The sequence below is a fragment of the Sapajus apella genome, unplaced genomic scaffold, assembly GCF_009761245.1.
Source record: "Sapajus apella isolate SASKATOON/1434 unplaced genomic scaffold, GSC_monkey_1.0 scaffold77, whole genome shotgun sequence".
Lineage (NCBI taxonomy): Eukaryota > Metazoa > Chordata > Mammalia > Primates > Cebidae > Sapajus > Sapajus apella.
The window spans coordinates 1,821,855-1,849,398 of record NW_022437017.1 but is presented as its reverse complement, the minus strand read 5'-3'; the positions used below and the strand labels follow the sequence as shown (position 1 = coordinate 1,849,398).

General features: G+C 52.5%; 3 protein-coding genes across 4 annotated transcripts in view; 2 read left to right on the top strand and 1 right to left on the bottom strand.

The window, feature by feature from the left end:
• The first annotated feature begins 7,891 nt into the window (after window positions 1-7,891).
• Window positions 7,892-14,729, top strand: SHFL (shiftless antiviral inhibitor of ribosomal frameshifting). 2 transcript variants are annotated; one of them, XM_032251849.1, is made up of 8 exons: window positions 7,892-8,216; window positions 8,690-8,813; window positions 9,012-9,061; window positions 10,766-10,804; window positions 11,105-11,254; window positions 12,735-12,838; window positions 13,073-13,119; window positions 13,527-14,729. In XM_032251849.1, exons 1-8 carry the CDS (start codon window positions 8,196-8,198, stop codon window positions 13,760-13,762), a joined length of 771 nt encoding a protein of 256 aa, XP_032107740.1. In that variant the 5' UTR covers window positions 7,892-8,195; the 3' UTR covers window positions 13,763-14,729. The 2 variants fall into 2 exon arrangements, with proteins under 2 accessions (XP_032107740.1, XP_032107739.1); XM_032251848.1 differs by having other exon boundaries at window positions 12,965-13,119.
• ANGPTL6 (angiopoietin like 6) lies at window positions 13,798-18,077 on the bottom strand. Its single transcript, XM_032251846.1, has 5 exons — window positions 17,222-18,077; window positions 16,016-16,196; window positions 15,172-15,359; window positions 14,828-15,098; window positions 13,798-14,239 (listed from the first exon to the last, which is right to left on the bottom strand). Exons 1-5 carry the CDS (start codon window positions 17,789-17,791, stop codon window positions 14,049-14,051), a joined length of 1,401 nt encoding a protein of 466 aa, XP_032107737.1. The 5' UTR covers window positions 17,792-18,077; the 3' UTR covers window positions 13,798-14,048.
• Window positions 18,078-25,592: 7,515 nt separating this feature from the next.
• PPAN (peter pan homolog) overlaps window positions 25,593-27,544 on the top strand; it is a 5,911-nt gene continuing 3,959 nt past the window's right edge. The window contains exons 1-2 of the mRNA XM_032251842.1: window positions 25,593-25,921; window positions 26,010-26,180. Of these exons, the coding sequence (XP_032107733.1) occupies window positions 25,904-25,921; window positions 26,010-26,180 (189 nt within the window). The 5' untranslated portion in view covers window positions 25,593-25,903. The remainder of the gene's footprint in view (window positions 25,922-26,009; window positions 26,181-27,544) is intronic.

Sequence of the window (27,544 nt, the reverse complement as noted above, 5' to 3'; positions counted from 1 at the left end):
ATGTAATGTTTTTTACCGTGCGTGCGTACACAGGGACTTCCTCCTTCTAAATCAAACCCTTCTTAATGTTTAACTTGTTTGGAGGAGAGGTCCAACACGCTTTGCTCTTGCAATCAGAAAAGGAAAAAAGGGCAGAGGGTCGTGCTTAGAGGGGAGGGAATGCTAGACACAAATTTAAAATTTCAAAATGTAAAGTAGAAAGAGGTGACGCTGTCTGGCCATCCTATATCCCAGAGTTACAGGCCTGGTGTCTGCACCAACTGCCTTTTCTTTAGTACTTTGCCTCGGAGACTTCTGGCCTTGGTTTTCCTCCAGAATGTAGGATCAATGATTAACAATGGATGTTTCTGCGGTCAGGAGCTGAGATGTGGCAGCAAGTTGGAGTGAAGGACTGTTTCCCACAGGCCACGCCTTAGGAAACACGAGATAAGCCAAGGTGCTGGGCGTGGTGACTCACACCTGTAGTCCCAGCACTTTGGAAGGCTGAGGTGGGAGGATCACTTGATCCAGAAGGTGAAGGCCGTAGTGACCTATGATCATGCCACTGCACTCCAACCTGTTGACGCGGCAAGTTCCCATCCCCCCAGAAAGGAAGAAAGTGGCCAGATGTGGTGGCTAAAGCCTATAATCCCAGCACTTTGGGAGGCTGAGGCAGACGTATCTCTTGAGTCCAGGAGTTTGAGGCCAGCCTGGCCAACATGGCAAAACCCTGTCTCTACTAAAGATACAAAATTAGCCGGGCATGGTGGTGCACACCTGTAATCCCAGCTACTACTCTGGAGGCTGAGGCTCGAGAATCCCTCGAACCTAGGAGGCAGAGGTAGCAGTGATATAAGATCGTGTCACTGCACTCCAGCCTGGGAGACAGAGCAAGACTCTGTTTCAAAAAAAGAAAGAAAGAAAATAGGAAGGAAGGGAGAGAGGGAAGGAGAGAGGAAGGAAGGGAGGTGGGTTAAGGACTGCCTGGTTCCAAAGCATGCCCCCTTCATATCTACAATTCTCAACCTAAATTCCAGCTTGAAGGAGTTTGCAGTCAGTTGGCCTGAATTCAAATCCTGACTATACCACTTATAAGCTGGCTGTCCGCATGATTTGTTTAATCTCTTGAAGGCTCAGTTTCTTCCTCTGTAAGGGACAATCATGCCTAAGCCAGAAGATCCTAAGGCCGAGGGCACAACCTGCAGAGAGCCTGACACCCAGTGAGCCCCAGATACACTCAGGGCATTTCTTTTAGCCACTATAATTTCTCCAAACTCATCTGAGCAGAGCTCCATCAAACAAGTTCCTCAGGTTTTGCCCATAAGGTATTCCTGGAAAAGTATATGAAGCTGATTTCATAAGACTCAAACAATAGATTTCTGTGCTACAAAGGATGTTCGATTAACTGAGAACTACTCAAATTATAAAATCCCAAATTAATTCTTATGTCTTAGGCGTTCATTGTCAAAGATAGTGTCCAGGATTTCATCCATGTTATTATTATTTTTTTCTCCGTGTTATTTTTAAAAATTAATTGGCCTTATCTTATTGGGTATTTTTTTTCTCATTATAAAAATGATAGATTAGATGTTTGTTGCAAGAAAAATTCAAACCAGGTGCAGTGGTTTATGCCTGTAATTCCAGGGCTTTGGGGGCCCGAGGAGGGAGGGTCACTTGAGCCCAGGAGATCAAGATCAGCCTGAGCAATAAAATGAGACCCTGTTTCTATGATTAAAAAAAAAAAAATGGCCGGGAACGGTGGCTCACACCTGTAATCCTAGCACTTTGGGAGGCCAAGGCGGGTAGATTACCTGAGGTTGGGAGTTGGAGACCAGCCTGACCAACATGGAGAAACCCTGTCTCTACTAAAAATACAAAATTAGCCGGGTGTGGTGGCGCATGCCTGTAATCCCAGCTACTGAGGCAGGAGAATCACTTGAACCTGGGAGGTAGAGGTTGCAGTGAGCCAAGATCGTGCCATTGCAGTCCAGCCTGGGCAACAAGAGTGAAACTCCATGTCAAAAACAAAAAAATTAGCTGACATGATGATGCACACCTATCATCACAGCCACTTGGGAGACTGAGGCAGGAGGATCACTCAAGCCCAGGAATTCAAGGCTGCAGTGGGCTGTGATGTCGACATGGCATACCAACCTGGGTAGCGGAGTAGGACTCTGTATCTAAAAAAAAAAAAAAAAAAAAAAAAGAGGTCAGGCACGATGGCTCAGTCCTGTAATCCCGGCACTTTGGGAGGCTGAGGAGGGTGGATCACCTGAGGTCAGGGGTTCCAGACCAGCCTGGCCAACATGATCAAACCCCGTCTCTACTAAAAATACAAAAGATCAGCTGGGCATGGTGGCTGGCACCTGTAATCCCAGCTACTTGGGTGGCTGAAGCAGGAGAATCACTTGAACCCAGGAGGTGGAGGTTGCAGTGAATTGAGATCACACCATTTCACTCCAGCCTGGGCAACAGAAGTGAAATTCTGTCTCAAAAAAAAAAAGAAGAAGGTGACAGAAAATGAGAGACTCAGTTAATCCAGCATGCTTAATAGTTTAGTAGCAGATTTTTCCACGGTGCCCTTTCCAAAAGGTTTCACCAATGGATGTTGTCTCCGATGATTTGGGAAATTTCTCATTTCCCTACACCTTCTCCAGCTCTGCACATTCTGATCAATTTTTCATTTGACTCAACTGGAGTGGGAAATTGACTAGATTGTGAAAAGCACGCACATGCTCGAGTGGTCTCCATTTCCTCCGCTATATATATATTCTATTATATATAATATATATATTCTATTATATATAATATATAATATATATTCTATTATATATATTATATATATATTTATATATATATTTATATTATATATATATATATATATCTGTCGTCCAGGCTGGAGCACGGTGGTGCGATCTCGGCTCACTGCAACCTCCGCCTCCCAGGTTCAAGCAATTTTCCCACCTCAGCCTCCCAAGTAGCTGGGACTACAGGCATGCCCCACCACACCTGGCTACTTTTTGTGTTTTTAGTAGAGACAGGATTTTGCCATGTTGGCCAGGCTGGTTTCAAACTGCTGGCCTCAAGTGATCTGCCCACCTTGGCCTCCTAAAGTGCTGGGATTACAGGCGTGAGCCACCGTGCCCTGCCTTCCTCCACAATTAACACATAGTCACTCAGCTTAAGCTTCCAAGGGTCCAGTTCCTGGTCAAGATTCGTTGGTTTTTTTTTTTTTTTAAGACAGAATCTCGCTCTTTCACCCAGGCTGGAGTGCAGTGGCATAATCTCGGCTCACTGCAACCTTCACCTCCTGGGTTCAAGTGATTCTCCTGCCTCCGCCTCCCAAATAAATGGGATTACAGGCACCAACCACCACACCCAGCTAATTTTTGTAATTTTAGTAGAGAGGGGATTTCACCATGTTAGCCAGGCTGGTCTCGAATTCCTGACCTCAGGTGATCCAGCTGCCTTGGCCTCCCAAAGTGCTGGGGTTACAAGAGTGAGACACCGTGCCCAGCCAATAATTTTTAAATTTTTTGTAGAGATAGGGTCTCACTATGTTGCCCAGGCTGGCCTTGAAATCCTGGTCTCAAGTGATCCTCCTGCCTTGGCCTCCCAAAGTACTGGGATTATAGGCATAAGCCACTGTGCCCGGCCAATGAGCTTTTAATGTACACCATGTGGCAGAAGTGATGCTATGTGACTTTCAGGTTAGATCATAAAATGATACAACTTCCACCTGGCTCTCAGGTGTGCTCAGGAGGCCAGCTGCCATGATGGGAGTACAGTCAAGCCACTCAAGTATATTGGGAGGAATCGAGGCATTCCACCAATAACAGCAGCCATTGGCATGCCGTGGGAGTGAGCCGCCTTGGAAGCAGATTCTCCAGCCCCAGTCAAATCTTCAGATGATGGAAGCCCTCGCCAACTCCTTAACTGCAATCTTCTGAGAGGCCCTGAGCCAGAACAGCCCAGCAAAGCCATTTCTCAAGCCTGAGCTACAAAGACTACATAACATCATAAGGATTGACCAGGCAGTGACTTATGCCTGAAATCCCAGCACTATGGGAGGCCAAGGTGGGAGGATCACTTGAGACCAGGGGTTCAACACCAGCCTGGGCAACATAGCGAGATTCCCTGTCTCTACACAAAGTGTAAAAATTAGCTGGGTTTGGTGGCACATGCATGTAGTCCCAGCTTCTCAGGAGGCTGAGGCAGGAAAATCACTTGAACCCGGGAGGCAGAGGTTGCAGTGAGCTGAGATCACACCACTACACTGCAACCTGGGTGGCAGAGCAAGACTGTCTCAAAACAAAGACAAAACAAACAACAACAAAATAACAAACAAATTAGTCAGGTGTGGTGGTACACACCTGCAGTACCAGCTACTCAGAAGGCCAAGGCGGGAGGACTGCTTGAGCTCAGGAGGTTGAGGCTGCAGCAGAGCTATGACTGTGCCACTGCACTCCAGCCTGGGCAACAGAGTGAGACCCTGTCCCTTTAAAAAAAAAAATTCCAGTTAACAAGGGCAGGGATCTTTGTTTTGTTTGCTGCCATGTCCGCAGTGCCTGGAACAGAATCTGGAACAGAGTAGATGCTCTATATGGTTGCCACAGTGATTACAACCTAACAGATCTTTGATCTGCATATTGTCCAAAAATAAAAAAATTTTAAAACCTAGTAGATCTGATTTGTATCAGGGCTAGATCAGACTCTTACCTGTTTCCTGCCCACCCAGTGCCCACCCCGACCAGTGGATGGGACATAGCTATGACCTCCACCTACACTGGGCAAATCGATTAGTAACTGGCAACTAAGATGGGAGATCCCCTCCAAACGTCCCCACTTCCCTCAGGATAAAATTCCAGGTCCTCTGTGCAGTCCACAGCCCCTGTCACTGCCTCGAATTGCACCATTCAGCCACGAAGAATCATGAACTGCTTGTAGTTTGCAAATATAGTAGTCTCCAGGGTGGAGTACATGCACCCATAAACAAAGCTTTGGAGTTCAACTGGAAAACATTAGAACATCTAGATTTGGGGAGTTTTATTGCTTGTTTTTGGTTTTTTAAAAATAACTATTTTTTTTTAAGAGACAAGGTCTTGCTATGTTGCCCAGGCTGTTTTTGGATGCCTGGCCTTAAGTGCCCCCTTGACCTCCCAAAGTGCTACATGCCCATCTTCATCTATCTACTTCTTGAGAGTCTTGCTCTGTCACCCAGGCTAGAGTGTATGCAGTGGCATAAGCTCGGTTCACTGCAACCTCTCCCGCCCGATTCAAGCAATTCTCCTACCTCAGCCTCCCAAGAAGCTGGAATTATAGGCATGCACCACCATGCCCAGCTAATTTTTGTATTTTTAATAGGGATAGGTTTTCCCCATGTTGGCCAAGCTGGTCTCAAACTCCTGGCCTCAAATGATCCACCCGCCTCAGATTCCCAAAGTGTTGGGATACAGGTGTGAGCCACCAAGCCTAGCCCTGATGTATAGATTTAAATCTGCAGTTTACTGGTTTTTTTGAGATGAAGTTTCGCTCTTGTTGCCAAGACTGGAGTGCAATGGCATGATTTCAGCTCACTGCAACCTCTGCCTCGTGGGTTCAAGTGATTCTCCTGCCTCAGCCTCCCAAGTAGCTGAGATTACAGTTTTCTTTTCTTTTCTTTTCTTTCTTTCTTTTTTTTTTTTTTTTTGAGATAGAGTTTCTCTCTTGTTGCCCAGGCTGGAGTGCAATGGTGTGATCTTGGCTCACTGCAACCTCCACCTCGTGGGTTCAAGCGATTCTCCTGTCTCAGCCTCCTGAGTAGCTGGGATTACAGGTGCATGCCAACATGCCCGGCTAACTTTTTTGTATTTGTAGTAGAGACGGGGTTTCATCATCTTGGTCAGGCTGGTCTTGAACTCCTCACCTCAGGTGATCCACCCACCTCTGCCTCCGGAAGTGCGGGATTGCAGGTGTGAGCCACCGAGTCGGCCTACTTTTTTTTTTTTTTTTTTTTTTTTTTTTTGTTAGTTTTTCACCAGGCAGGAGTGCAGTGGTGTGATCTCAGCTTACTGAAACCTTGCTTCCCAGGTTCAAGCGATTCTCCTGCCTCAGCCTCTTGAGTAGCTGGGATTATAGGCGCACGCCTCCACATCCAGCTAATTTTTGTATTTTTAGTACAGACGGGATTTCACCATGTTGGCCAGCATGGTCTCTATCTCGACCTTGTGATCCATGCCTGGACCAGTTTTTTGTTTACTAAAGAACATATCTTTCGGCCAGTGTAGAGGCTCACACCTGTAATGCCAGCAATTTGGGAAGCCAAGGGGGAGGAACACGAGGTCAGGAGTTTGAGACCAGCCTGGCCAACATAGTGAAACCCCATCTCTACTCAAAATACAAAAAATTAGCCAGGTGTGGTAGCAGGCACCTGTAATCCCAACTACTTGGGAGGCTGAGGCAGGAGAATCACTTGAACCTGGGAGGTGGAGGTTGCAGTGAGCCCAGATCTCACCATTGCACTCCAGCTCAGGCGACAGTGCGAGACTCCATCTCAAAAAAAATACATATATATATATGTGTGTGTGTGTATATATATTTCTATAATAAAGATATTGTTATATAACGATTTACAGAATATATTGATATAATTGTATTTGTATATAACTTATAAATAATATCCATCTTTGAGGCCAGGAGTTTGAGACCAGCCTGGGCAACATAGCAAGACCCCGTGTCTACCAAAAAAAATTGAAAATTAGCCAGGAATAGTGGCATAAGCCAGTAGTCCCAGCTACTTAGGAGGCTGAGGCAGCAGGGTCATTTGAGCTTAGGAGTTCAAGGTTGCAGTGAGCCATGATCAAGCCACTGCACTCCAGCCTGGGCAACAGAGCAAGACCTTGTCTCAAAAGATAAATAAATAAATAAATAAACATCCATCTGGGGGTGGAGCGTTAACAGTTTTACCTATGGGGTGTCCAATGGAGAAAAAAATTTGGAGTCATTGAATACAATGCTATTTTGCCACTCAGAGAGTATCTGGCAGTCTCTGGAGACATATTTGGTAGTCACCACGGGGAGAGTGGGGAGCCATTGGCATCTAGTGGATGAAGCCCAGGGATGCTGTTAAATGTCCCCCGATAACAGGACAGTCCCCCACACAAAGAACTAGGTAGCCCAAAAATGTCAAGCGTGCTGGGCTTAAGAAACCCTTGCCCGAGCGCCCCAGACTTAGTCTTGCTTTGGGGGCTCCGCAGGCTGCTTCATCTCCGCACTCTATTCCTCCCCTAGACCTCTAATTCCAGTGACGCTGTACAAAGCATCCCCTCCTCCAATGAAGCAGCCATCTCTGATGTCCCCAGGCTGGGCCAGAGCCCCACCACCCTAGGGCTCCCAGATGCGTCCTGTACTAGGTTCGAATTGTCCCAGCCCACCGCGTTCTCAACCATGGCAGATTCCCTGGATCCCTGAGACAGCCGGATTCTACCGGGCTACTAGAGACCAAGAATCTGTATTTTTCTCAAGCACCGCTCCCGCACCACACGCACACTGCCTGCCCCATCAAGGGCACACAGCAGGTGGCCCAGTGCTAGTTGAGCGCCTACTGCAAGCCAGGCGCTATTACGCGATCCACTCGGGAATCTTGGCACAGGCTCCACTCCATGGTATAGACACCAGGATCCTCCCCATTTCACAGAGAAGTAAACTGAGGCTCAAAGACGTGACCGTAGCGGGACAAAGACTCAGGGCAGGAAAAGGCCCAGGTCCTCAGAAGCTCCAGATTCCCTGGGGAAGAGGGAGGACAGAGAGGAGGGTGATGGACTGAGGGAGCGCGCGCTGGGTGGGGGGGCGCGAGGCCTCGCCGCGGCCTTCTGATGCAGCCCCGCCCCCACGAGGGACGTGAAGACGCGGACCCCGCGCAGCGTGGGGACATGTGACCGACTGCAGAGGCCGCGCCGCCTCCCCCGCCCGAGGTCTGCGCGCTCCGCCGCAGGGTGCAGACCCGGGGCGCCCGCCTGGGTTTGGGGCGCAAGAGCAGAGGCGGAGCCAGGGCGGAGCCAGCGCGCCCGGTCCCCCCCGAACCGAAAGCGAAACAGGGGCCAGGGAGGAAGGGCGGAGCCGGCCCCGAGGCACCGCCCCCTGCCCTGCGCGGCTGCTGGACCGACGGGCGCGCCCAGGTAGGGGGGCGGCTGAGCCGCGCAGTGCGGACCCCCTCTGGGACCTGCGCCGCCGCCACCATGTCTCAGGAAGGTGTGGAGGTAGGAGATGGCTACGGCTGGTCCGGGGGGGAGCCGCGACAGACCCCGAGGAGCGGCCAGGAGGCGCGGAAGGGGCTTCGCAGTTCCTGGGGACCCCCATCCTAGAACCCCAGATCCTTACCCCTGCCTGGCGCTCGCCCCCCTTGAAAAAGAAAGTGACTCCCACGTTTCCCCAGAGCGAAATGAGGCCTCCCTGAGGAAAAGCGGGGGCTGCAGGGTCAAAGGTCAGAGGCCAGAGATAACCTGGCCGACCCCCCACCTTAGGCTGGGACGCTCGCCGCAGCCCGCGCCCTCCCCCAACGCCCTGTGGGGACTTTGGCTTTTTCCAGGAAATGCCGTAGAGGGATGGAGGGGGGGGCGGCAGAGGCCAAAACCAAGGGTCAAGTTCAGGCCGGGAGAACGGTGCCTAGAGATGGGGGAGGGAAGATCGCGCGTCCCCTTCCCCCACCGGAGCCCCGGTGTCCCCATCCCAGCTGGAGAAGAGCGTCCGGCGCCTCCGGGAGAAGTTTCATGGGAAGGTATCCTCCAAGAAGGCGGGGGCTCTGATGAGGAAATTCGGCAGCGACCACACAGGAGTGGGGCGCTCCATCGTGTACGGTGAGGCTGAGGGGGTCCCGGGCCTGGTGCGGGGACTGCGCGTGGGATCGCCGAGGGGGCGTGGTCTAGGGAGAGGCGTTGAGATCACCTCCCCTGGAGATCCCAGCTTGGGGGAGGCTCTGCGTCGCGGCTCTGGGTGGCCTGGAACTCCCATAGACCCTTCAAAGGCCCTTCCCTTAGACGCACTCTCCCCCGCAGGGGTAAAGCAAAAAGATGGCCAAGAACTGAGTAACGACCTGGATGCCCAGGTAACCTCTCCCCTCTCAAAGGACTGGGTCACGGGACGGAGAGCAAGAGGGGACCCGACCCGTTCATGGTGACCCTCCTCTGAAACAGCAGGGACCAGGCATTATCGTCGGCAACTCATCACCCAATCTTATTCACTTTTTCACCTCTCCGTGGTTTGCGTGGCCAGGGAGCCTGCAAACAGTAGGCACTCATTATGTGTTGATTGTATTCAATGAGGGAGAGAGAGCCATGAAACTAGGCAATGAAAGGAGCCAGGATTATTGCCATGGTAGGGGAACCCCAGAGGTCAGAGAAGGCTTCCTGGAGGAGGAGTTACCAAGTCTTAAAGGATGGGGTGGAGTGCGCCCTGGGAGGGGAAGCCAGGGGTCTTGGGGTGGGGGAGGGAATGGTATGAGCAAATACTGGAAGTGGGGAAGGGATGTTAGTGGCAGTCCCTAAAAAGGCTGGGATGAGCAGGGGATTGGGGAGGAGAGAGAGGTGGGGAAATGGAACCCTTGTGTTGAGTGAGTGAGTGAGTGCATGAATGGCTTTGAAGCACAGGTGCAACGTGGCTACTTTGCTTCTTTGACAGCTTTGGTGATGGGAACACTGTGGATTTCACCTGCCTGAAAGGCTCAGTGTAGGGCTGTTAAAGAGTATAATAAAATATGTATCATAGTCTACATTTACACATATAAAAGTATGATAAAAACATAGCAGAGGGGCTGGGTGCAGGGGCTTATGCCTGTAATCCCAGCACTTTGGGAGGTAGAGGCGGGCAGATCACTTGAGGTCAGGAGTTCGAGGTTAGCCTGGCCAACATGGTGAAACCCTGTATCTGCTAAAAACACAAAAAATTAGCCGGGGGTCGTGGTGCATGCCTGCAATCCCAGCTACTTGGGAGGCTGAGGCAGGAGAATCACTTGAATCCGGGAGGCGGAGGTTGCAGTGAGCTGAGATCGTGCCATTGCTCTCCAGCCTGGGCGACAAGAGCAAAGCTCCGTCTCAAAAATATATAATAATAACAAGAGCAGAAGGTAGCATTGATTACTTCCCACATGGCGAGACTCCAGGAATTGATTTGTTTCATCACCACAGTGACCCAGGAGACAGGTCCTATTATTTATCATCCCTATTTCACAGACAAAGAAACTGAGGCTTGAAGTCACTTGCCAGGTTCACGCGGCAAGCAGGTGGCAGCTGAGATTTGAACCCTGGCCACCTGGAGTCAGAGCATGAGCTCTGACATGCCTGTCAGTCAGTGGGAACCCAGGGGGCAGGGAGTGGCTTGCCCAAGTCCCCACAGCTGGAAGTGATAGAGTTAGGATTCAAACCCGAATCTCTCTCAATCCAGATCCCCACCACTTATCCCTGGCACAGCGTGGCCTCAAAGGGGTGATGTGTCACAACACCAACAAGCATGTGGCATTTGCAGGCAGGAAGTGAGTATGGGGGTCAGGCTGGCCTCACTCAGGCAAGTCCTCCACTAAGCCTCAGTTTCCCCAGTGCAGCAATAATGTCACAGGTGTGCCCACTTCTCAGGGCAGCTATGAGGACAACTGAGGCCACACACCTGGCTCTCAGTAAGTGGGCAGTGCTCTGTGAGTTCCTGGCGAGTTAGGGGCACCCCATTCTCCTTGTAGCCAGGCCCCTACCCCAGCAAACAGGGGTAGAAAGAGGCCTGAGCCCCATCCCCAGTTTCTGCCCCTGCTATCTCCACCCAGGACCCACCAGAAGACATGAAACAGGACCGGGACATTGAGGTGAGTTGGTGGCTGTGGCTGGGGATGGGGAAGTGGGGAGGAGGACATCTGCAGGCACAGAAGCATGTCCATTAGGAAAGGAGGGGAGATATTCACTGGGGCAGGAGGAAGACCCCTCTGTAGGGAGAGAAGGGCTGATGTTTATGTTGGTACAGAAGGGGTGACCCCAGGTGGACGGTACAGTGAGCTGAGATCGTGCCACTGCACTCCAACCTGGCAACAGCGAAACTCCATCTCAAAAAAAATAAGAAAAAGGGGTGACCCCGCCCCCGCCTCATCCCCACCTGCCCCATTCCACAGGCAGTGGCGACTTCCCTCCTGCCGCTGACAGAAGCCAACCTACGCATGTTTCAACGGGCCCAGGACGACCTTATCCCCGCTGTGGACCGGCAGTTCGCCTGCTCCTCCTGCGACCACGTCTGGTGGCGCCGCGTGCCCCAGAGGAAGGAGGTGATGACCCACAACTTAACCTTGACTTTGACTGTCCTGAAGTCCACTCCCAACTCCCAGCCTCAGTGACTGCACCTCTGACCTAAGGGCTTCCATCACTGAGCGCCCAATCCCTGACCTCCAAACTCAGAGCGCAGCCCTGATCTCTGATCCCAACCCCTGACCCAGGACTGGACTTCTGACCTTCAATGTGAGAAGCCCAGTAACCCCTTACCCCAGAGCCTGACACCTGACCCCACAGTTGAACAGCTGCTACAGAAATCAAACTTGACCAGGTGCAGTGGCTTGCGGCTGCAATCTCAGTGCTTTAGGAGGCTAAGCAGGGAGGATTGGGAGGATTGCTTGAGCCCAGGAGTTTGAGACCAGCCTGAGTGATAGAGCAAGACCTTGTCTCCGAAGAAAAATTTTTTTGGGCCAGGTGCCGTGGCTCATGCCTGTAATCCCAGCACTTTGGGAGGCCAAGGTGGGTGGATCACAAGGTCAGGAATTCAAGACCCGCCTGGCCAAGATGGTGAAACCCTGTCTCTACTAAAACATACAAAAAGTAACCGAGCCTGGTGGCGGGCACCTGTAATCCCAGCTACCCAGAAGGCTGAGGCAGGAGAAGAGCTTAAACCTGGGAGGCGAAGGTTGCAGTGAGCTGAGATTGCGCCACTACACTCCAGCCTCGGTGACAGGGCGAGAAAAGAAAAAAATTTTTTAAGAGATGGAGTCTCGCTCTGTCACCCAGACTGGAGTACAGTAGTGTGATCATAGCTCACTGCAGCCTCCACCTCCTGGGCTCAGGTGATCCTCCCACCTCAGCCTCCCAAGTAGCTAGGACTACAGGCCTGCACCATCATACTTGGCTAATTTTTATATTTGTATGTGTGTGTGTGTGGAGATCAGGTTTTGCCATGTTGCCCAAGTGGTCTCAACTCCTGGGCTCAAGCAATCTACTGCCTCGGTCTCCCAAAGCGCTGGGGTTACAGGCATGAGCCACTGCACCGGGCAAAAAAAATTTTTTTAATTAGCTGGGAGTGGTGGTATGTGCCTGTGGTCCCAACTCCTCAGGAGGCTGAGGTGGGAGGCTTGTTTGAGCCTGGGAGATTGAGACTGCAGTAAGCCATGATCACACTGCCTTCCAGGCTGGGCGACAGAGCAAGACTCTGTCTCTAAAAAAAAAAAAAAAAAAGAAAGAAAAGAAACCAAATTTGACCTCAAAAACACAGCCCCAAATCTGGCCTCTGAACCTCCTGACCAGCAGTTTGCTTCCGTTCAACGCTTAAGTCTTGCAAAAGAGGCAGGAAGCCGAGCTGTGTAGTGTTTGCCAATTTTCATGGTGTAAATATTCCCACCATGGTGAATATCAGGCTATGGATGTAGTTACTGATTGAGTTGGCTTGCTCAAGCTGAGGCCAGCTGCTGCAGCATCCTGTTACCCCTGACCCTCTAACAACCCTGGGTCCCCTCTCCACACCCCCCTCCCCACCACCAACAGGTATCCCGGTGCCGGAAATGCCGGAAGCGCTACGAGCCAGTGCCAGCCGACAAGATGTGGGGCCTGGCTGAGTTCCACTGCCCGAAGTGTCGGCACAACTTCCGGTGAGGGCGCTGATCCCCAGCTCCCCTTCAGCCCTGCCCCACCCCAGCCCTGCCCCTCCCTGCCCTGGCCCCACCCTGGCCCAGCCTCGCCCGCCCTCGGACCCTCACAGCCCTGCCCGCCCCCAGGGGCTGGGCACAGATGGGGTCCCCGTCTCCCTGCTACGGGTGTGGCTTCCCCGTGTATCCAACACGGATCCTCCCCCCGCGCTGGGACCGGGACACGGATCGCCGCAGCACCCACACTCACTCCTGCTCGGCTGCTGACTGCTACAACCGGCGAGGTGAGGCTCTTTTCCCCTAACAACCTGGGCAGTCTTCATCCCCTTCTGTCCCTTTAAGTCCCCAAATCTCCACTCAGTCCACTTCATCTCCCACAGCAGCAGCCACTGCTTCCAGGTGGCCTCCGTGGCCCCCCAGTCTCTGTGGTCTTGCCCACAGGCTCTGAGGTTTCACCCCAGTGGCCCATGCCTGAGGGTCCCCATGGCCTCTGCCCCCATGGTCTCTGGGTTTGGGGCTCCTGTTTTGTCCCCTGTAGTCTTAGGTGACTCCCCATGTCCCTGGGTCTCCTGTATCTTCAACACCTCTGAATGTCCAGTCACTCTGGTCCCCATATCTTGTGGCCTCAGCCCCTCCCTACAGCCCCGAATGGCCTCAGCCCCCTCCTCCTCAGACACCTTTCCCTCCCTAGAGCCCCATGTGCCTGGGACGTCCTGTGCTCACCCCAAGAGCCGGAAGCAGAACCACCTGCCCAAAGTGCTCCACCCCAGCAACCCTCATATCAGCAGTGGCTCCACTGTGGCCACCTGCTTGAGCCAGGGGGGCCTCCTGGAAGACCTGGACAACCTCATCCTGGAGGATCTGAAAGAGGAGGAGGAGGAGGAGGAAGAGGAGGTGGAGGAAGAGGAGGGCGGGCCCAGGGAGTAACCCCTGCCAGGTGCAGACACAAACCAGACACGGTCTGTGGCTACTTTGTGTTATTATAAGATATGAGCTCAAACCGAGATATGAATGACCTTGGGGAGCCATCTGGGGCCGAGATATTGGCAGGGGGGGATTCCTGGGTCCCATTTGCAGCGCCCAGGGTCACAGATCCACGGAGGGGAAGTTCCGTGGGACCCATTGGCACTGAGCCACAAAGAAAGTGTGGCCAGGACAACTTGGGCTCTTGCTGACCAATGTCCCCTGGGGCCTAGGGGACAGAGGAACAGAGTCACAGCCTCAGGGGCCGGATGAGCATGGCGGCCTTCCTGAGAGAGTATGCCCCGCCATGAAACTCGGCCCAGTAGACACCATCCTGGTAGCGGCTTCGGTAGTGGCCGCCACGGTGCCACACACCATTGAGGTTGGAGTGGGCGCAGGCATGGTACCACCAGCCTCCCCGCTGGTACAGGGCACAGTTACCTGAGGGGAGAGAGAGAGAGAGTCCATGTCCCCTTATCAGAATAAAAGCCTCTATCTGCACCTCACAGTGTAAGGCTTTTGCCAGGCATCCCCTGGCCCCTCCTATTCTTATTCAATACAAGCCCTGATCTTCCATCTCTTCAGCAAAATAGGAGCCCTGGTCCCCAATTTTCTTCAGAGTAATAGCCTTAATTCCTTCCCTATCTCCTTATCAAAGTACAAGTCACTTCTTTCCCACCTTTTCTGCAAACTAGGAGTCTACTGCTTATTCCTTTATCAAATAAAAGAAAGTAATTATCTACTTCCTTTCTAGAATAAGAGTACTAGCTCTCACCCTCTGCTCTTCACCCAAACAGGAGTCTTGATTCTTTTTTTTTTTTTTTTTTGCTTCATCAGAGAAGGAATCTGGGCTCCCTGTCCCCTCACCAGAATAAAAGTCCTGTCCCTTGTTCTCTCGACAGAATAAAATCTTGCTTATCCTAATACTTAACAGAGGGGCGTCTTACCTACCCCATCTCCTTGTATTCCCACACCAAAACAGGAGTCCCGTCTCCCCTATCCTCCCACCAGAATAAGAGTTCTCCTTACCAGAATAGGAATCTCGGTCCCTATCCACGGTGCTGAAGGGCTTGTCATTATGCCAAGAAAGAGAATCTCCAGCATCACCATGGTATTGGCCAAGCCGCAGGCGGTAGTGGTCACTCTCGGGTTCCAGGGAGAAGCCATCATAGTGGGCACGTGCTCTACGGCCTCCCCAGTCCTCCAGGAGCACCAGCAGCTCATGGTCTTCACGGCTGGTCAGCCGATACACAGGTTCAAGGCCCAGCCAGTATTCTCCGTCTGGCTGCCCAAAGCCCAGCTGGAAGGGCAGGAAAGTCAGGAGCCCAGAACAGGCTCCCTCCCCTGCCCTGCCTCTGCCCGCCTGTGCCCACCTTGTAGTGCTGCCAGGTAGTGAAGAAGTTGACCGAACCATCCTGCCTCCGCTGGATCACAGTCCAGCCTCCACCCTCCAGCTGCTGCTCACACCATACTGACACCACGCGCCGGCCCACTCTCAGTTCATACACTCCGCTCTGTTTATGCCCTGCCTGTCGGGCCTCTGCACAATCCTGCCATGGGCCTGTAGGCACAGCGATATGGGGAGGCACAGCCTGGGCTGACCAATCCCTTCCCGGAGCAAGAGTTGAGATTCTCACAGGTCCTCTTACCAGAATAAGAGTCCTGCCTCTCAAAAACAAAAAACAAACAAAAAACAACAAAAGAAAAAACAAACAACAACAACAAAAAAAACAAAGAGTCCTGCCTCTCCCGCTTTTCTACCAAAGAGTCCTGCCTCTCCCATGTCCTCACCACAATAAGAGGCCTGCCTCTCCCATTTCCTCACCAGAATCCAAGCCTCAATAGCCATTTCCTTACCTAAGACTCTGGGTCCCTTGTCTCTGATCAGAGGAAATGTCAAGTCTAGGATTCTTAAATCCTGGTTTTTTAATGGTCTCCTCACCAGAATATAAGTCCTGAACATAGTACTCTGAACCACCTCAAACTCTTACCAAGTAGCAGTGCTAAATCTACTATTGCCTCACTAAAAATAAGAGTCCCTCTTCCTTTTCTTGTTTATCCTATTTTCACACCTTAGTAAGAAGTTTGGTCTTTTTAAAAATCAGAATAAGAGTATTATTTATTCCAGTCCTCTCACAATGAGAGAAATCTGCCACTAAAATCCTGACTCCTCAATTTCCCTCTACCCACAGTTCCTCAGCCCTGCTGCCGACTTACCCGCAGGCTTGGTAGGAACAGCAGGGTGAACTGCAGGCATGAGAGAAGCCAGGGGCTCCTGCTGTCTCAGGATTTGGTCTCTCCGGGGCTCTGGGGCTGAGTCCAGCCTCCTCCTGCTGTCATTGGTGTTACCCACAAGACTGACTGGAACCACAGGCACCAGTGGTGGTGGGGGCAGGACCTAAGGTAACAGAGAAAGTCAGGTGTAGTTGCACTGACCTTCAGGCCAGGAGGCCTGGTCTCAGGGGCAGGGATGGTGGATAAATCTCCCAGTTCCCAAATGACCTGACATCTGGCAGTGGGGTGTCCCAGCCCTAGGAATGATCCTCCCCAAAGGCTAAACAACTTGGCTTTAAAGTGCAGACAGGCCGGCCAAAGTGACTCATGCCTGTAATCCCAGCATTTTGGGAGGCTGAGGCGGGCGGATCACCTGAGGTCAGGAGTTTGAGACCAGCCTGACCAACATGGTGAAACCCTGTCTCTACCAAAAATACACAAAATTTAGCTGGATGGGGTGGCATGCGCCTGTAATTCCAGCTACTTGGAAGGCTGAGGTAGGAGAATTGCTTGAACCTGAGAGGTGCAGGTTGCAGTGAGCTGAGATCGTGCCACTGCACTCCAGCCTGTGAGACAGAGCAAGACTCCGTCTCAAAAATAAAATAAAATAATAAAGCGCAGACAGATCTAGGCTTAAATATCCGCTCTTTGTCCTCACGGCTTAACTGATCTGTGCCCCAGCCTTCTTCTCTGTAGAGATAGTGAGAGCACATCCAACAATATCCAACTTACTGACTCCTCCCACCCACCCTGTAAGGCAGGGACTGTCACAGAGCAACAATCTCTTATCCCAAACCCAGACCCAGACACGTTCCAGAATTCGGAACAACACGGCTGGATTTAGATTCAGGGAGGGTTATGTATATGCATGTGTGTATGGAACATACATAACGCCCCTAAAGGGGTTTTTGCTCTTTACGTGATAATATGCTTAATTATAGGATCCGATGACTATTCACATTAAGTGGATAAGTAAAGGCTAGAAATAGCCACCAGTCACTTTTTGACCCAAATACGTTACGAGAGGGGGCGAGTAGGAATCCGATTTTCAGGGTTTTGCAGATTTCAGAACCGCGGATAAGAGATCGTGGGGTTGCAAAAGGCCGATTTCACAGACGATGCTGCTATTTCGGGAGGCTGCGAGGTTACCTGCTGCTGTCCGCCCGCGCCCCCCGGGCACAGGCGCTCCAGGCGGGAGATGAGGTCGCTCTGCTGGGTGACGAGCTGCGCCAGCTCGCGGAACTTGACGTCTAGCTGGTGGAAGCGGGCGGCGGCGCGCTGAGCCTCGGCGGACGCGTTGAGCACGCGCTCACCGAGCAGCGCCAGCGCCGCGGCAGGCTCCGCCCCCTGGCCCGCCTCGGGCCCCGCCTCGTGCTGCAGCTGCGCGCGCAGCTGCCCCAGGCGCGCGCTCAGGCCGCGGCTCTCCTTGCGCAGCGCGCGCACCTCGCCGGCCACTGCGCCGTCAGCCGCCGCCAGCCTCTGCAGCTCGTGCAGCAGCTCCTCGTGGCGGCCGACGCGCAAGCGCAGCGCCGCCAGCTCGCTGGCGTTGGCGGCCTCGGGCGTCGCCCGCGCGGACACGGGGCCGCTCCAGCACACGGCGCCCGTGAACTTCTGCGGGGGCAGCACGAAGGTGTAGGTGCAGCGCGGGGCGCCCGCCCGCGCCCATGACGCGCCCAGCAGGAGCAGCAGCTGCAGCGCGCGCAGCCAGGGCGTCCCCATGGCGGCGGACCTGCAGGCAGAGGAGGAACGCGAGGAAGACCAGGTGCTGGGGCCCGGCCAGACCCCTCCGGTTCCACGCGGGGATGCGTGCGTCTACACCCGCGGTGTCCCTGGCCCATAATTCCCGTCACCATCTCATTCCCCGCGCGGCTGAGGGCTTCAAGGTGATCCCACTCTGGCTTCAACACCGAGCTCCTGGCGACCTGCAGGATAACGGGTCTCATGCATGCATTCATTCATTCGGCAAGCGAGGCCGGGCAGTGGCTCAGGCCTGTAATCCCAGCAGCTGGGGAGGCCGAGGCGGGCGGATCACGAGATCAAGAGATTGAGAGCTTACTGGCCAACATGGCGAAACCCCGTCTCTACTAAAATACAAAAATTAGCTGGGCGTGGTGGCACGCGCCTGTAGTCCCAGCTATTCAGGAGGCTGAGGCAGGAGAATCGCTTGAAACAGGGAGGCGGAGGTTTCAGTGAGCCAAGATCGCACCACTGCACTCCAGCCTGGGCAACAAGAGCGAAACTCCATCTAAAAACAAAAAAGCAAAGGGAGCGGGGTGCAAGGAGGTGAGGAGGAGTGAGGGAAATGTCTCACTGTCTTCCTATCCGTCGCATACTGGAAACCCCATCTTCCACGTCCTCAGACCAAAACCCCAGCAGATCCAATCCATCAGCCAGGCCTGTGTGCTCTTCTGTTTAGACCCCGAATTCCTCCACATCCCTGCTGCTCCCCCCTCCCCCCAACACCCTCCCTGAATTCCCAGCTCAAGACACCATCTGGATTTCCTGACAGCAGCTGCCTCCCTGCTCTCTGAACTTCCATCCTCAACCCCAGGTCTACTACCCACGATAGCCGCCAGAGGGCGCCGGTGAACATCAGAGTCAGTTCACGTCCCTCCCTCCTTCCCTCTGCCCAGAATCCTCGGCTCCCACCTCCTTTAGAGCAAAAGCCCAAATCTTCCCATGGCCCATAAAAACTTGCGCTATCTGCCATATCCCCTCCTGCCCTCACTTCCACGCCCTTACTCACACTAAGCAAGTTAAGGCCTCAGGGCCTTTGTTCCTGCTGTTTTTGCAGTCTGGAACACTGTTCACATTTTGTTTTTTGAGACGGAGTCTCACTCTGTCGCCCAGGCTGGAGTGCAGGGGTGCGATCTCGGCTCACCACAACCTCTGCCTCCCGGGTGCAAGCAATTCTCCTGCTTCAGCCTCCCAAGTAGCTGTGATTACTGGCGTGCACTACCACGCCCGGCTAATTTTGTATTTTTAGTAGAGATGGGATTTCTCCACTGCCCTGTGATTTTTTAATCCCAGTGCTGGAATTTTTTTGAGACGGAGTATCCCTCTGTTGCCAGGCTGGAGTGGTGTGATCTCGGCTCACTGCAACCTCCCCCTCTCGGGTTCAAGCTATTCTCTTGCCTCAGCTTCCCAAGTAGCTGGGACTACAGGCACGCACCACCACGCCCAGCTAATCTTTTGTATTTTCAGCAGAGATGGGGTTTCAACATGTTTGCCAGGCTGGTCTCATGGTGGTTCACGCCTGTAATCCCAGCACTTTGGGAGGCTAAGGCGGACTGATCATCTGAGGTCAGGAGATCGAGACCTGGCCAACATGATGAAACCCCATCTCTACTAAAAATACAAAAAATTAGCTGGGCGTGGTGGTACATGCCTGTAAACCAGCTACTCGGGAGGCTGAGGCAGGAGAATGGCTTGAACCTGGGAAATAGAGGTTTCAGTGAGCTGAGACTGTGCCACTGCCCTCTAGCCTGGACGACCCAGACCCAGTGAGACTCCATCTCAAAAAAAAGAGAGACTTGCTTGCTCTGTTGCCCAGGCTAGAGTGCAGTGGAACAATCATAGCTCACTGCAGCCTCCAACTCCTGTGCTCAAGTAGTCCTCCTGCCTCAGCCTCCTGTGCAGCTGGGACTACAGGTGTAACACTATGCCCAGGTACTTTTTTGTAGAGATGGGGTCTCACTATGTTGCCTGGGCTGGTCTCTAACTCCTAGGCTCAAGTGATCCTCCCACCTTGGCCTCCCAAAGTGCTGAAATTACAGATGTGAGCAGCCACAACCAGCCCTAAACGTATACTTCCTGATGCCTGTGCAAGCACGTGTCCTGAGGGTCTCCATCTCACACACACATTGCCTCATTTATTCATTCAACCACACATGCCTTAAGTGCCTATTTTATGCCAGGTGCTGTTTTAGGCAATGAGGACACAGCCTTAACCCAAACAGACAAAATGTCTGCCCTTGTGGAACTGACATTCAAACTGGGAGAACAGAGAAGTACGTCAAACAGCCAATGGGTAGGTCAGAGGGTGATGGTGCTTAGGAGAAAAATGGAACAGGAAAGGAGGTGACAGTCTTTGGGTTTGGAGACATTTAATAGAGGAGGCAGGGCCAGGTGTGGTGGCCCACACCTGTAATACCAGCACTTTGGGAGGCCGAGGCAGGAGGATCACTTGAGGTCAGGAGTTTGAGACCAGCTTGGCCAACGTGGCGAAACCCTGTTTCTATTGAAAATACAAAAATTAGCAGGCGTGGCAGCAGGCACCTGTAGTCCCAGCTACTCAGGAGGTTGAGGCACAAGAATCGCAGGAACCCGGAAGGCAGAGGTTGCAGTGAGTCATGATCGCACCACTGCACTCCAGCCTGGGCAACAGAGAAAGATGCTGTCTCAAAAAATAAAAATAGAGGAGTCAGGAAAGACCTCATAGAAGAAGAGACACTTGACAGGGCACAGTGGTTCACACCTGTAATTCCAGCACTTTGGAAGGCCAAGGCAGGAGGATTGCTTGAGCCCAGGAGTTTGAGACTAGCCTGGCCAACATGGCGAAACCCCATCTCTACTAAAAATTAAAATAAAGAATAAGTGGGCCGGGCGCGGTGGCTCAAGCCTGTAATCCCAGCACTTTGGGAGGCAGAGGCGGGTGGATCACGAGGTCAAGAGATCGAGACCATCCTGGTCAACATGGTGAAACCCCGTCTCTACTAAAAATACAAAAAATTAGCTGGGCATGGTGGTGCGTGCCTGTAATCCCAGCTACTCAGGAGGCTGAGGCAGGAGAATTGCCTGAACCCAGGAGGCGGAGGTTGTGGTGAGCCGAGATCACGCCATTGCACTCTAGCCTGGGTAACAAGAGTGAAACTCCGTCTCAAAAAAAAAAAAAAAGAATAAGTGACACTTTTGCAAAGACCTGAAGGAAGAGAAAGAAGAGGATGAACATCCCAGGCAGAGCGAACAGCAGGTGCAAAGGCCCTGAGGTTGGACCCAAGAAATGGCAGAAAAGGGCCAGGCATGGTGGCTCACGCCTGTAATCCCAGCACCATGGGAGGCCAAGGCAGGAGGATCATCTGAAGTCAGGAGTTCAAGACCAGCCTGGCCAACTTGGTGAAACCCTGTCTCTACTAAAAATACAAAAATTAGCTTCATGTGGTGGCAGACGCCTGTAATCCCAGCTACTCAGGAGGCTGAGATGGGAGAATTGCTTGAACTCCGGAGGCAGAAGTTGCAGTAAGCCAAGATCGCGCCACTGCACTCCAGCCTGGGTGACAAAGACAGACTGAAGAAAAAGAAATGACAGATCTGTGAAGCTGGAACAGAGTAAGTGAGGAGGGAAAGCAGGAGTGGGTGAGAGGTGACAGGGCAACATGTGAAGAGTCTTGGCCCAGAGGAGGACTTGGGTTTTACTCTGAGTCTGGTGGGAGCAGGGTTCTGGGCTGGAGACGGCCACTTTGACTTCTGGACTTGGACTCCAAGCAGGGGGCTCCCAAGGGTGGCTGGGGGGGTCCTCTCTTTGTCCCCTGATGACTGAAACTTCCCCCCCCAACCCCCGCCAACTGCCTTTCACACTGCATTTCACACTCTGCCTAGGTGGCGGGACAGCCTGAGGGCCCCAAGCCAAGCTGTGGTTGGGGTTTTCCGATAGTGAGAATCAACCTCCACCTACCTTCCCACCCTCTTACCTCTCACGCCCAAGACCCTGAATCCAGCGAAGCTCACAGGGCGCACAAGAAGTCCAAGGAAGAGTCGAGGGTCCAGTGGAGCCTCTGAGCTAGAGAAGGGTGTCCGGGGGGTGGATGTTGGGACAGGAGAGAGGAGGTTTGGTAACCACTCCCCAGCCTCCAGAGCCTGGGAGTGGAGCTGGGATGCTGGGCCCAGGAGGCCAAACTATAAATATTTAGCATTTCCCGAATGAGAAATGAGACAGAGTTGCCAGATCCCCCTGCCCAGGCCACCAGAGCGTGATAACACAGGTCAGTGTCCTGGACATCCCTCCCCTTCCCCGCCACCCTCCACTGCAGAGCCCAGAGCATGGGAGGCTGCAGGCCCTGGGGCAGCCTGGCGGGATCCCAGCCTCAGACACTCACACACCACACATAAAATGAGGAACGTCACTGGGGACTCACTGTGTGTAAGGTATGGCTTTAAACTCTCCACACCTTTTATGTCATTTGATCCTCACAACCTGAGCTGGCTTCTCTATAGCCTCATTTTACAGCAGGGAAACAGGCTCAGAGAGGGTGAGTGACTTGCCTGTGGTCACACAGCCGGAAAGAGACCAGGACGAAAACCAGCCGAGGTAGCTTGACTCAGAAACTCACACATATATACCACAGCAGTCATACACATATGGGCACATAACAGAGCAGACACAAAGACACACCCACACACACACACAAATTAACACCCAGCAAAAGTCCAGGTACAGTAGCTCATGCCTGTAATCCCAGCACTTAGGAGGCCAAGGCGGGTGGATCACTTGAGGTTAGGAGTTCAAAACCATCCTGGCCAACATGGTGAAACTCCGTCTCTACCAAAAATACAAAAATTAGCCAGGCATAGTGGCATGGGCCAGTAATCCCAGCTACTTGGAAGGGTGAGGCAGGAGAATTGCTTGACGCCAGGAGGCAGAGGATGCAGTAAGCCGAGATCAAGCCACCACACTCCAGCCTGGGGGACAAGAGTGAAACTCCTACCTTAAAATAAATAAATACATAAATTAATTAAAATAAAAAATAAGTATAAAAGACACAGTTGGACATTTTTATTTTTACTTTATTCATTTTTTGAGACAAAGTTTCACTCTTTGCCCAGGCTAGAGTGCAATGGCACGATCTTAGCTCACTGCAACCTTTGCCCCCTGGGTTCAAGAAACTCTCTTGCTTCAGCCTCCCAAGTAGCTGGGGTTATAGGCGTACACCACCACACCCAGCTATTTTTGTATTTTTAGTAGAAACAGGATTTCTCCATGTTGGTCAGGCTGGTCTTGAACTCCTGACCTCAGGTGATCCACCCACTGGAAATTTTTAAATTGTGGTCGAATAAATGTATTCTTTTTCTTTTCTGAGACAAAGTCTCACTTGGTCACCAGGCGCCAGGCTGGAGTGCAGTGGTGCGATCTCAGCTCACTGCAACCTCCGCCTCCCAGGTTCAAGCGATTCTCCTGCCTCAGCCTCCCGAGTGGCTGGGACTACAGACGCCCACCACCACACCCGGCTAATTTTTGTACTTTTTTTTTTCAGTACAGACGAGGTTTCACTACGTTGGCCAGGCTGGTCTCGAACTCCTGACCTTGTGATCTGCCCACCTCAGCCTCCCAAAGTGTTGGGATTACAGGCATGAGCCACCGCCCAGCCCTCTTTTCTTTTTCTTTTCCTTTTTTTTTTTTTTTTTTTTTTTTTTTTTTTTTTTTTTTTGAGATGGAGTCTTGCTCTCTCTCCCAGGCCAGAGTCAGTGGCACGATCTTGGCTCACTGCAACCTCCACCTTCTGCGTTCAAGCGATTCTCCTGCCTCAGCCTCCGGAGTAGCTGGGACTACAGGCGCCCGCCACCACGCCGGCTATTTTTTAAGTTTTTAGTAGTGATGAGGTTTCACCATGTTGGCCAGACTGGTATCAAACTTCTGACCTTATGATCCGCCCACCTGAGCCTCCCAATGTGCTGGGATTACGGGCGTGAGCCAGAGGAATCTGCGCCCAGCCAGAGGAAATATATTAAGTGAGAAAAACTTTCAGGAATCAGAACTTTAACATGTTAAAGTTAGTGTTAAACATTGTCATATTGGAGCTGAACCTATCCTAATATGTAACCATAAAGCTTGACTTTTGCATTGGAATTATGCTTTCATAAATAAAGGATATCCCACTGATAAAAAAATAAAAGACACAGCTGGAAACATAACACAGTTTCAGGCAACAACTGTATGTTCCAAATACGGTCACACATACATCACAACTTAAAGGGAAATGGGGGTCGGCTGAGTGGGTCTTTTTCTTTATTTCCCTTTTTTTTTTTTTTTTTTTGAAAGGAAGTTTTACTCTTTTCATCCAGGTTGGAGTGCAATGGCATGATCTCAGCTCACTGCAACCTCCACCTCCAGGGTTCAAGTGACTATCCTGCCCCAGCCTCCAGAGTAGATGAGATTACAGGCGCCTGCCACCACACCCAGCTAATTTTTGTACTTTTAGTAGAAACGGGGTTTCTCCATGTTGGCCAGGCTGGTCTCGAACTCCCAACCTCAGGTTATGGGAGTGAGCCACCGAGCCTGGCCCTAAGTGGGTCTTTATCTGTGTGTCAGGCTTGTCCACACCCTGGTTCTTGTGATCACACTGTGATGCACAGATACAAAACAGGTACGCACAGGTGACACCCAGATACCCATCCACCACACCACGGAGGTCACCATCGGTCTCCCACACACTCGGTCATATTTTCACACAAGTCAAATCACATGGGGACAGAACTGGGAGAAGTAACCATGCAGTCATTTCCCAGGGGAACGAAGAAACTCACGTAGAGCCCTGCACAGTCCAGGCCCAGGGTCCGAGACCTGTCCAAAGGTCCCACTGACAACCAGCCACACGCTGGAAGAGCCGCCTCCTTCCCCTGGTCCGCACCGTCTTGAGCTCCCAAGTAACTGGAGTGGACTCCAGGGTTGAAAGAGGAAATGGTCGTCCCAGATCTGAGAGAGGCTGCCAGGCTGGGCTCTGGGCCTGAGCTGGGGCCCCCATGCTGGGCCCCTCGCCCTCCCCCGCCCCACTCTCAGCCCCCTCTGGCTTCCCCATTGGCAGTAGAGAGGGAGTAAACCTCATAAGTCACAGAGATGGGCTGAAGAAGACAGACTCAGACAGATGGAGATGGGAGAGATAGGGAGAGATGGGGAGATGGGGAGAGACACAGGGAAGCAGAGGAGAAGAAAGCAACAGGAATGGGGCCAGACAGAGAAAGGAAACTTCTTTAGTTATAAATGACGAAAGAGACAACTGATGACAGAGCCAAAGTTGCAAGATGGAGACAGAGACAGGGAGAAGATGAGAGGGAAGAGAGACAGATATGAGGGAGAGGAGGAAGAATTGGGGTGCCGGAGAGAGCCAGGAGGGAGAGGACGCCGATGGGGGAGGGGAGAGCAATGTTCAGCCCAGGGAGGGGGTGTCCCTTCCCCCAACTGCAAGGTTTTGAGGACGAAGCCAGAGGCCTGAGGCCAAGACTGAGGCTTTGAGTGGAAAGAAGGAGGGGTGAGTTATTCACGAAGCGCCCGCCTTGCCCTGAGTTTCCAGAAGGTGATGTGGAGTTTCCATCCTTCAGCGGGTCTGCAGACAGGAGTACCCGGGGAGGACAGCTGGCCCAGAGGAGCTGCGGGATCAAAATGAATGATTGCTACAGTCCTTATTCCCTCTACTGGCTTCTCCCCAAGTACCTGGCGCCAGAGCGCCCCACATTGTGCATACATGATCGCTCCTCATTCGTGGGCCCGGAGGACATTATCATCCTCACTTTGGGATATTTTAGAAGCCTCGGAACGCAGAAAGTGGTTTTAGCCCAGCTTGAGGAAATGGGCCGAAGCAGGATTCGAACTGGCAGATCAGTTTCTCTGCAGCGGAGAGCCGCGTAGCCCCGCCCCGTCCCCCTAGAAACAGGCCTCCCTGTCTCCATAGCAACCGCTCCACCTGATTGCCCCTCCCCGCTCCCGGAGGCCACCTAGTGCGCAGGACCACCTGATGACGTCACCACGCCGTGCCGATTTCCGTGAGGCCTCTCAGGCGCCGGAAGTGAGCTGTGCGGCGCCGGAATCGGCAGAGGAAGCCTCGCTGAGGACACGGCAGCATGGGGCGGTCAGGAAGGGTAAGGCGCGGTGGCTGGGGAGGCAGGAGGTACAGGTGGGGTCTCGGTCCGGGTCCCGGCGCTCACTGTTTGTTTTTCCCCGCCGTAGTCCCGGCACCAGAAGCGTGCGCGCGCCCAGGCGCAGCTCCACAACCTCGAGGCCTATGCCGCCAACCCGCACTCGTTCGTGTTCACGCGGGGCTGCGCGGGTCAGAACATCCGGCAGCTCACTTTGGACCTGCGGCGGGTCATGGAGCCGCTCACTGCCAGCCGCCTGCAGGTCAGTACCTCACCCCTAGCCCGTCTCCACCAACCCTGAGCTTCGTCTTCGCGGCCTCAGTAATGCCTCCCTGTGGGAGGCTTCAGTCTCCCCAGCTGGAGAAAGGGACCCTTATGGGGAGTATCATCTCTGCCTCAGGGCTTCCCTGGGCAGGAGCGAGGGCGCACAGCTTTCGGAATAGTTAGTAGCCTAAGCGCGGCGGTTAAGACTGGAATCTCTCCGTCATCAAATAGAAGTGATATAAAAAAATAAACAAAAATAAAAAAGACGAATCTGGAGCCTGGCATGGTGGCTCAGCCTGTAATTCCAGCATTTTGGGAGGCTGAGGCGGGAGGCTCATTTGAGCCCAGGAGTTCGAGACCACCCTCGGCAGTATGGTGTCTTTACAAAAAAAAAAAAAAAATAGAAAAGTTAGTCTGATATGGTGGTGCATGCCTGTAGTCCCAGCCACTCGGGAGGCTGAGGTTGGAGGATTCCTTGAGCCCAGGAAATTAATTAAGGCTGCAGTGAATCAGGATCATGCCACTTCACTCCAGCCTGGGCGACAGGGGCAGGCCATGACACACACACACACACACACACACACACACACACACACACCCCGCACACACACCCCTGCTAGAATCTGGAGACAGCAAAGCAGGGTTCGAAACTGACTTTTCCCCAGTACCTGAAGCTAGTTACTTAATCTCGTTAGGCCTCGGTTCGCTCATCTGTCAAATGGGAAGATGCACTGTGAGCAAGAGACAGTTAGGGGCTGGGCTTGGTGGCTCACGCCTGTAATCTAAGGACTTTGGAGGCCAAGGCGGGTGGATCATCTGAGGTTGGGAGTTCAAGACCAGCCGGACCAACATGGTGCAACCCCGTCTTAAAAATAATAATAAATAGGGCCGGGCGCGGTGGCTCAAGCCTGTAATCCCAGCACTTTGGGAGGCCGAGGCGGGTGGATCACGAGGTCAAGAGATCGAGACCATCCTGGTCAACATGGTGAAACCCCATCTCTACTAAAAATACAAAAAATTAGCTGGGCATGGTGGTGCGTGCCTGTAATCCCAGCTACTCAAGAGGCTGAGGCAGGAGAATTGCCTGAACCCAGGAGGCGGAGGTTGCGGTGAGCCGAGATCGCGCCATTGCATTCCAGCCTGGGTAACATGAGTGAAACTCCGTCTCAAAAAAAACCAGATAATAATAATAATAAATAAATAAAAGAAAAAAAGAGACAAATTTAGAACTGAAATCCATGTCCAGTTGACTCTGAAGTAAAGGCTAAGATCCTTTTGCTCCTCTGGGCTTGTTGGAAGGGTCAGGTGCAAGACAGACCATAATAGGATCTGCAGTATCAGCTTATAGTCACTGCAATAAGG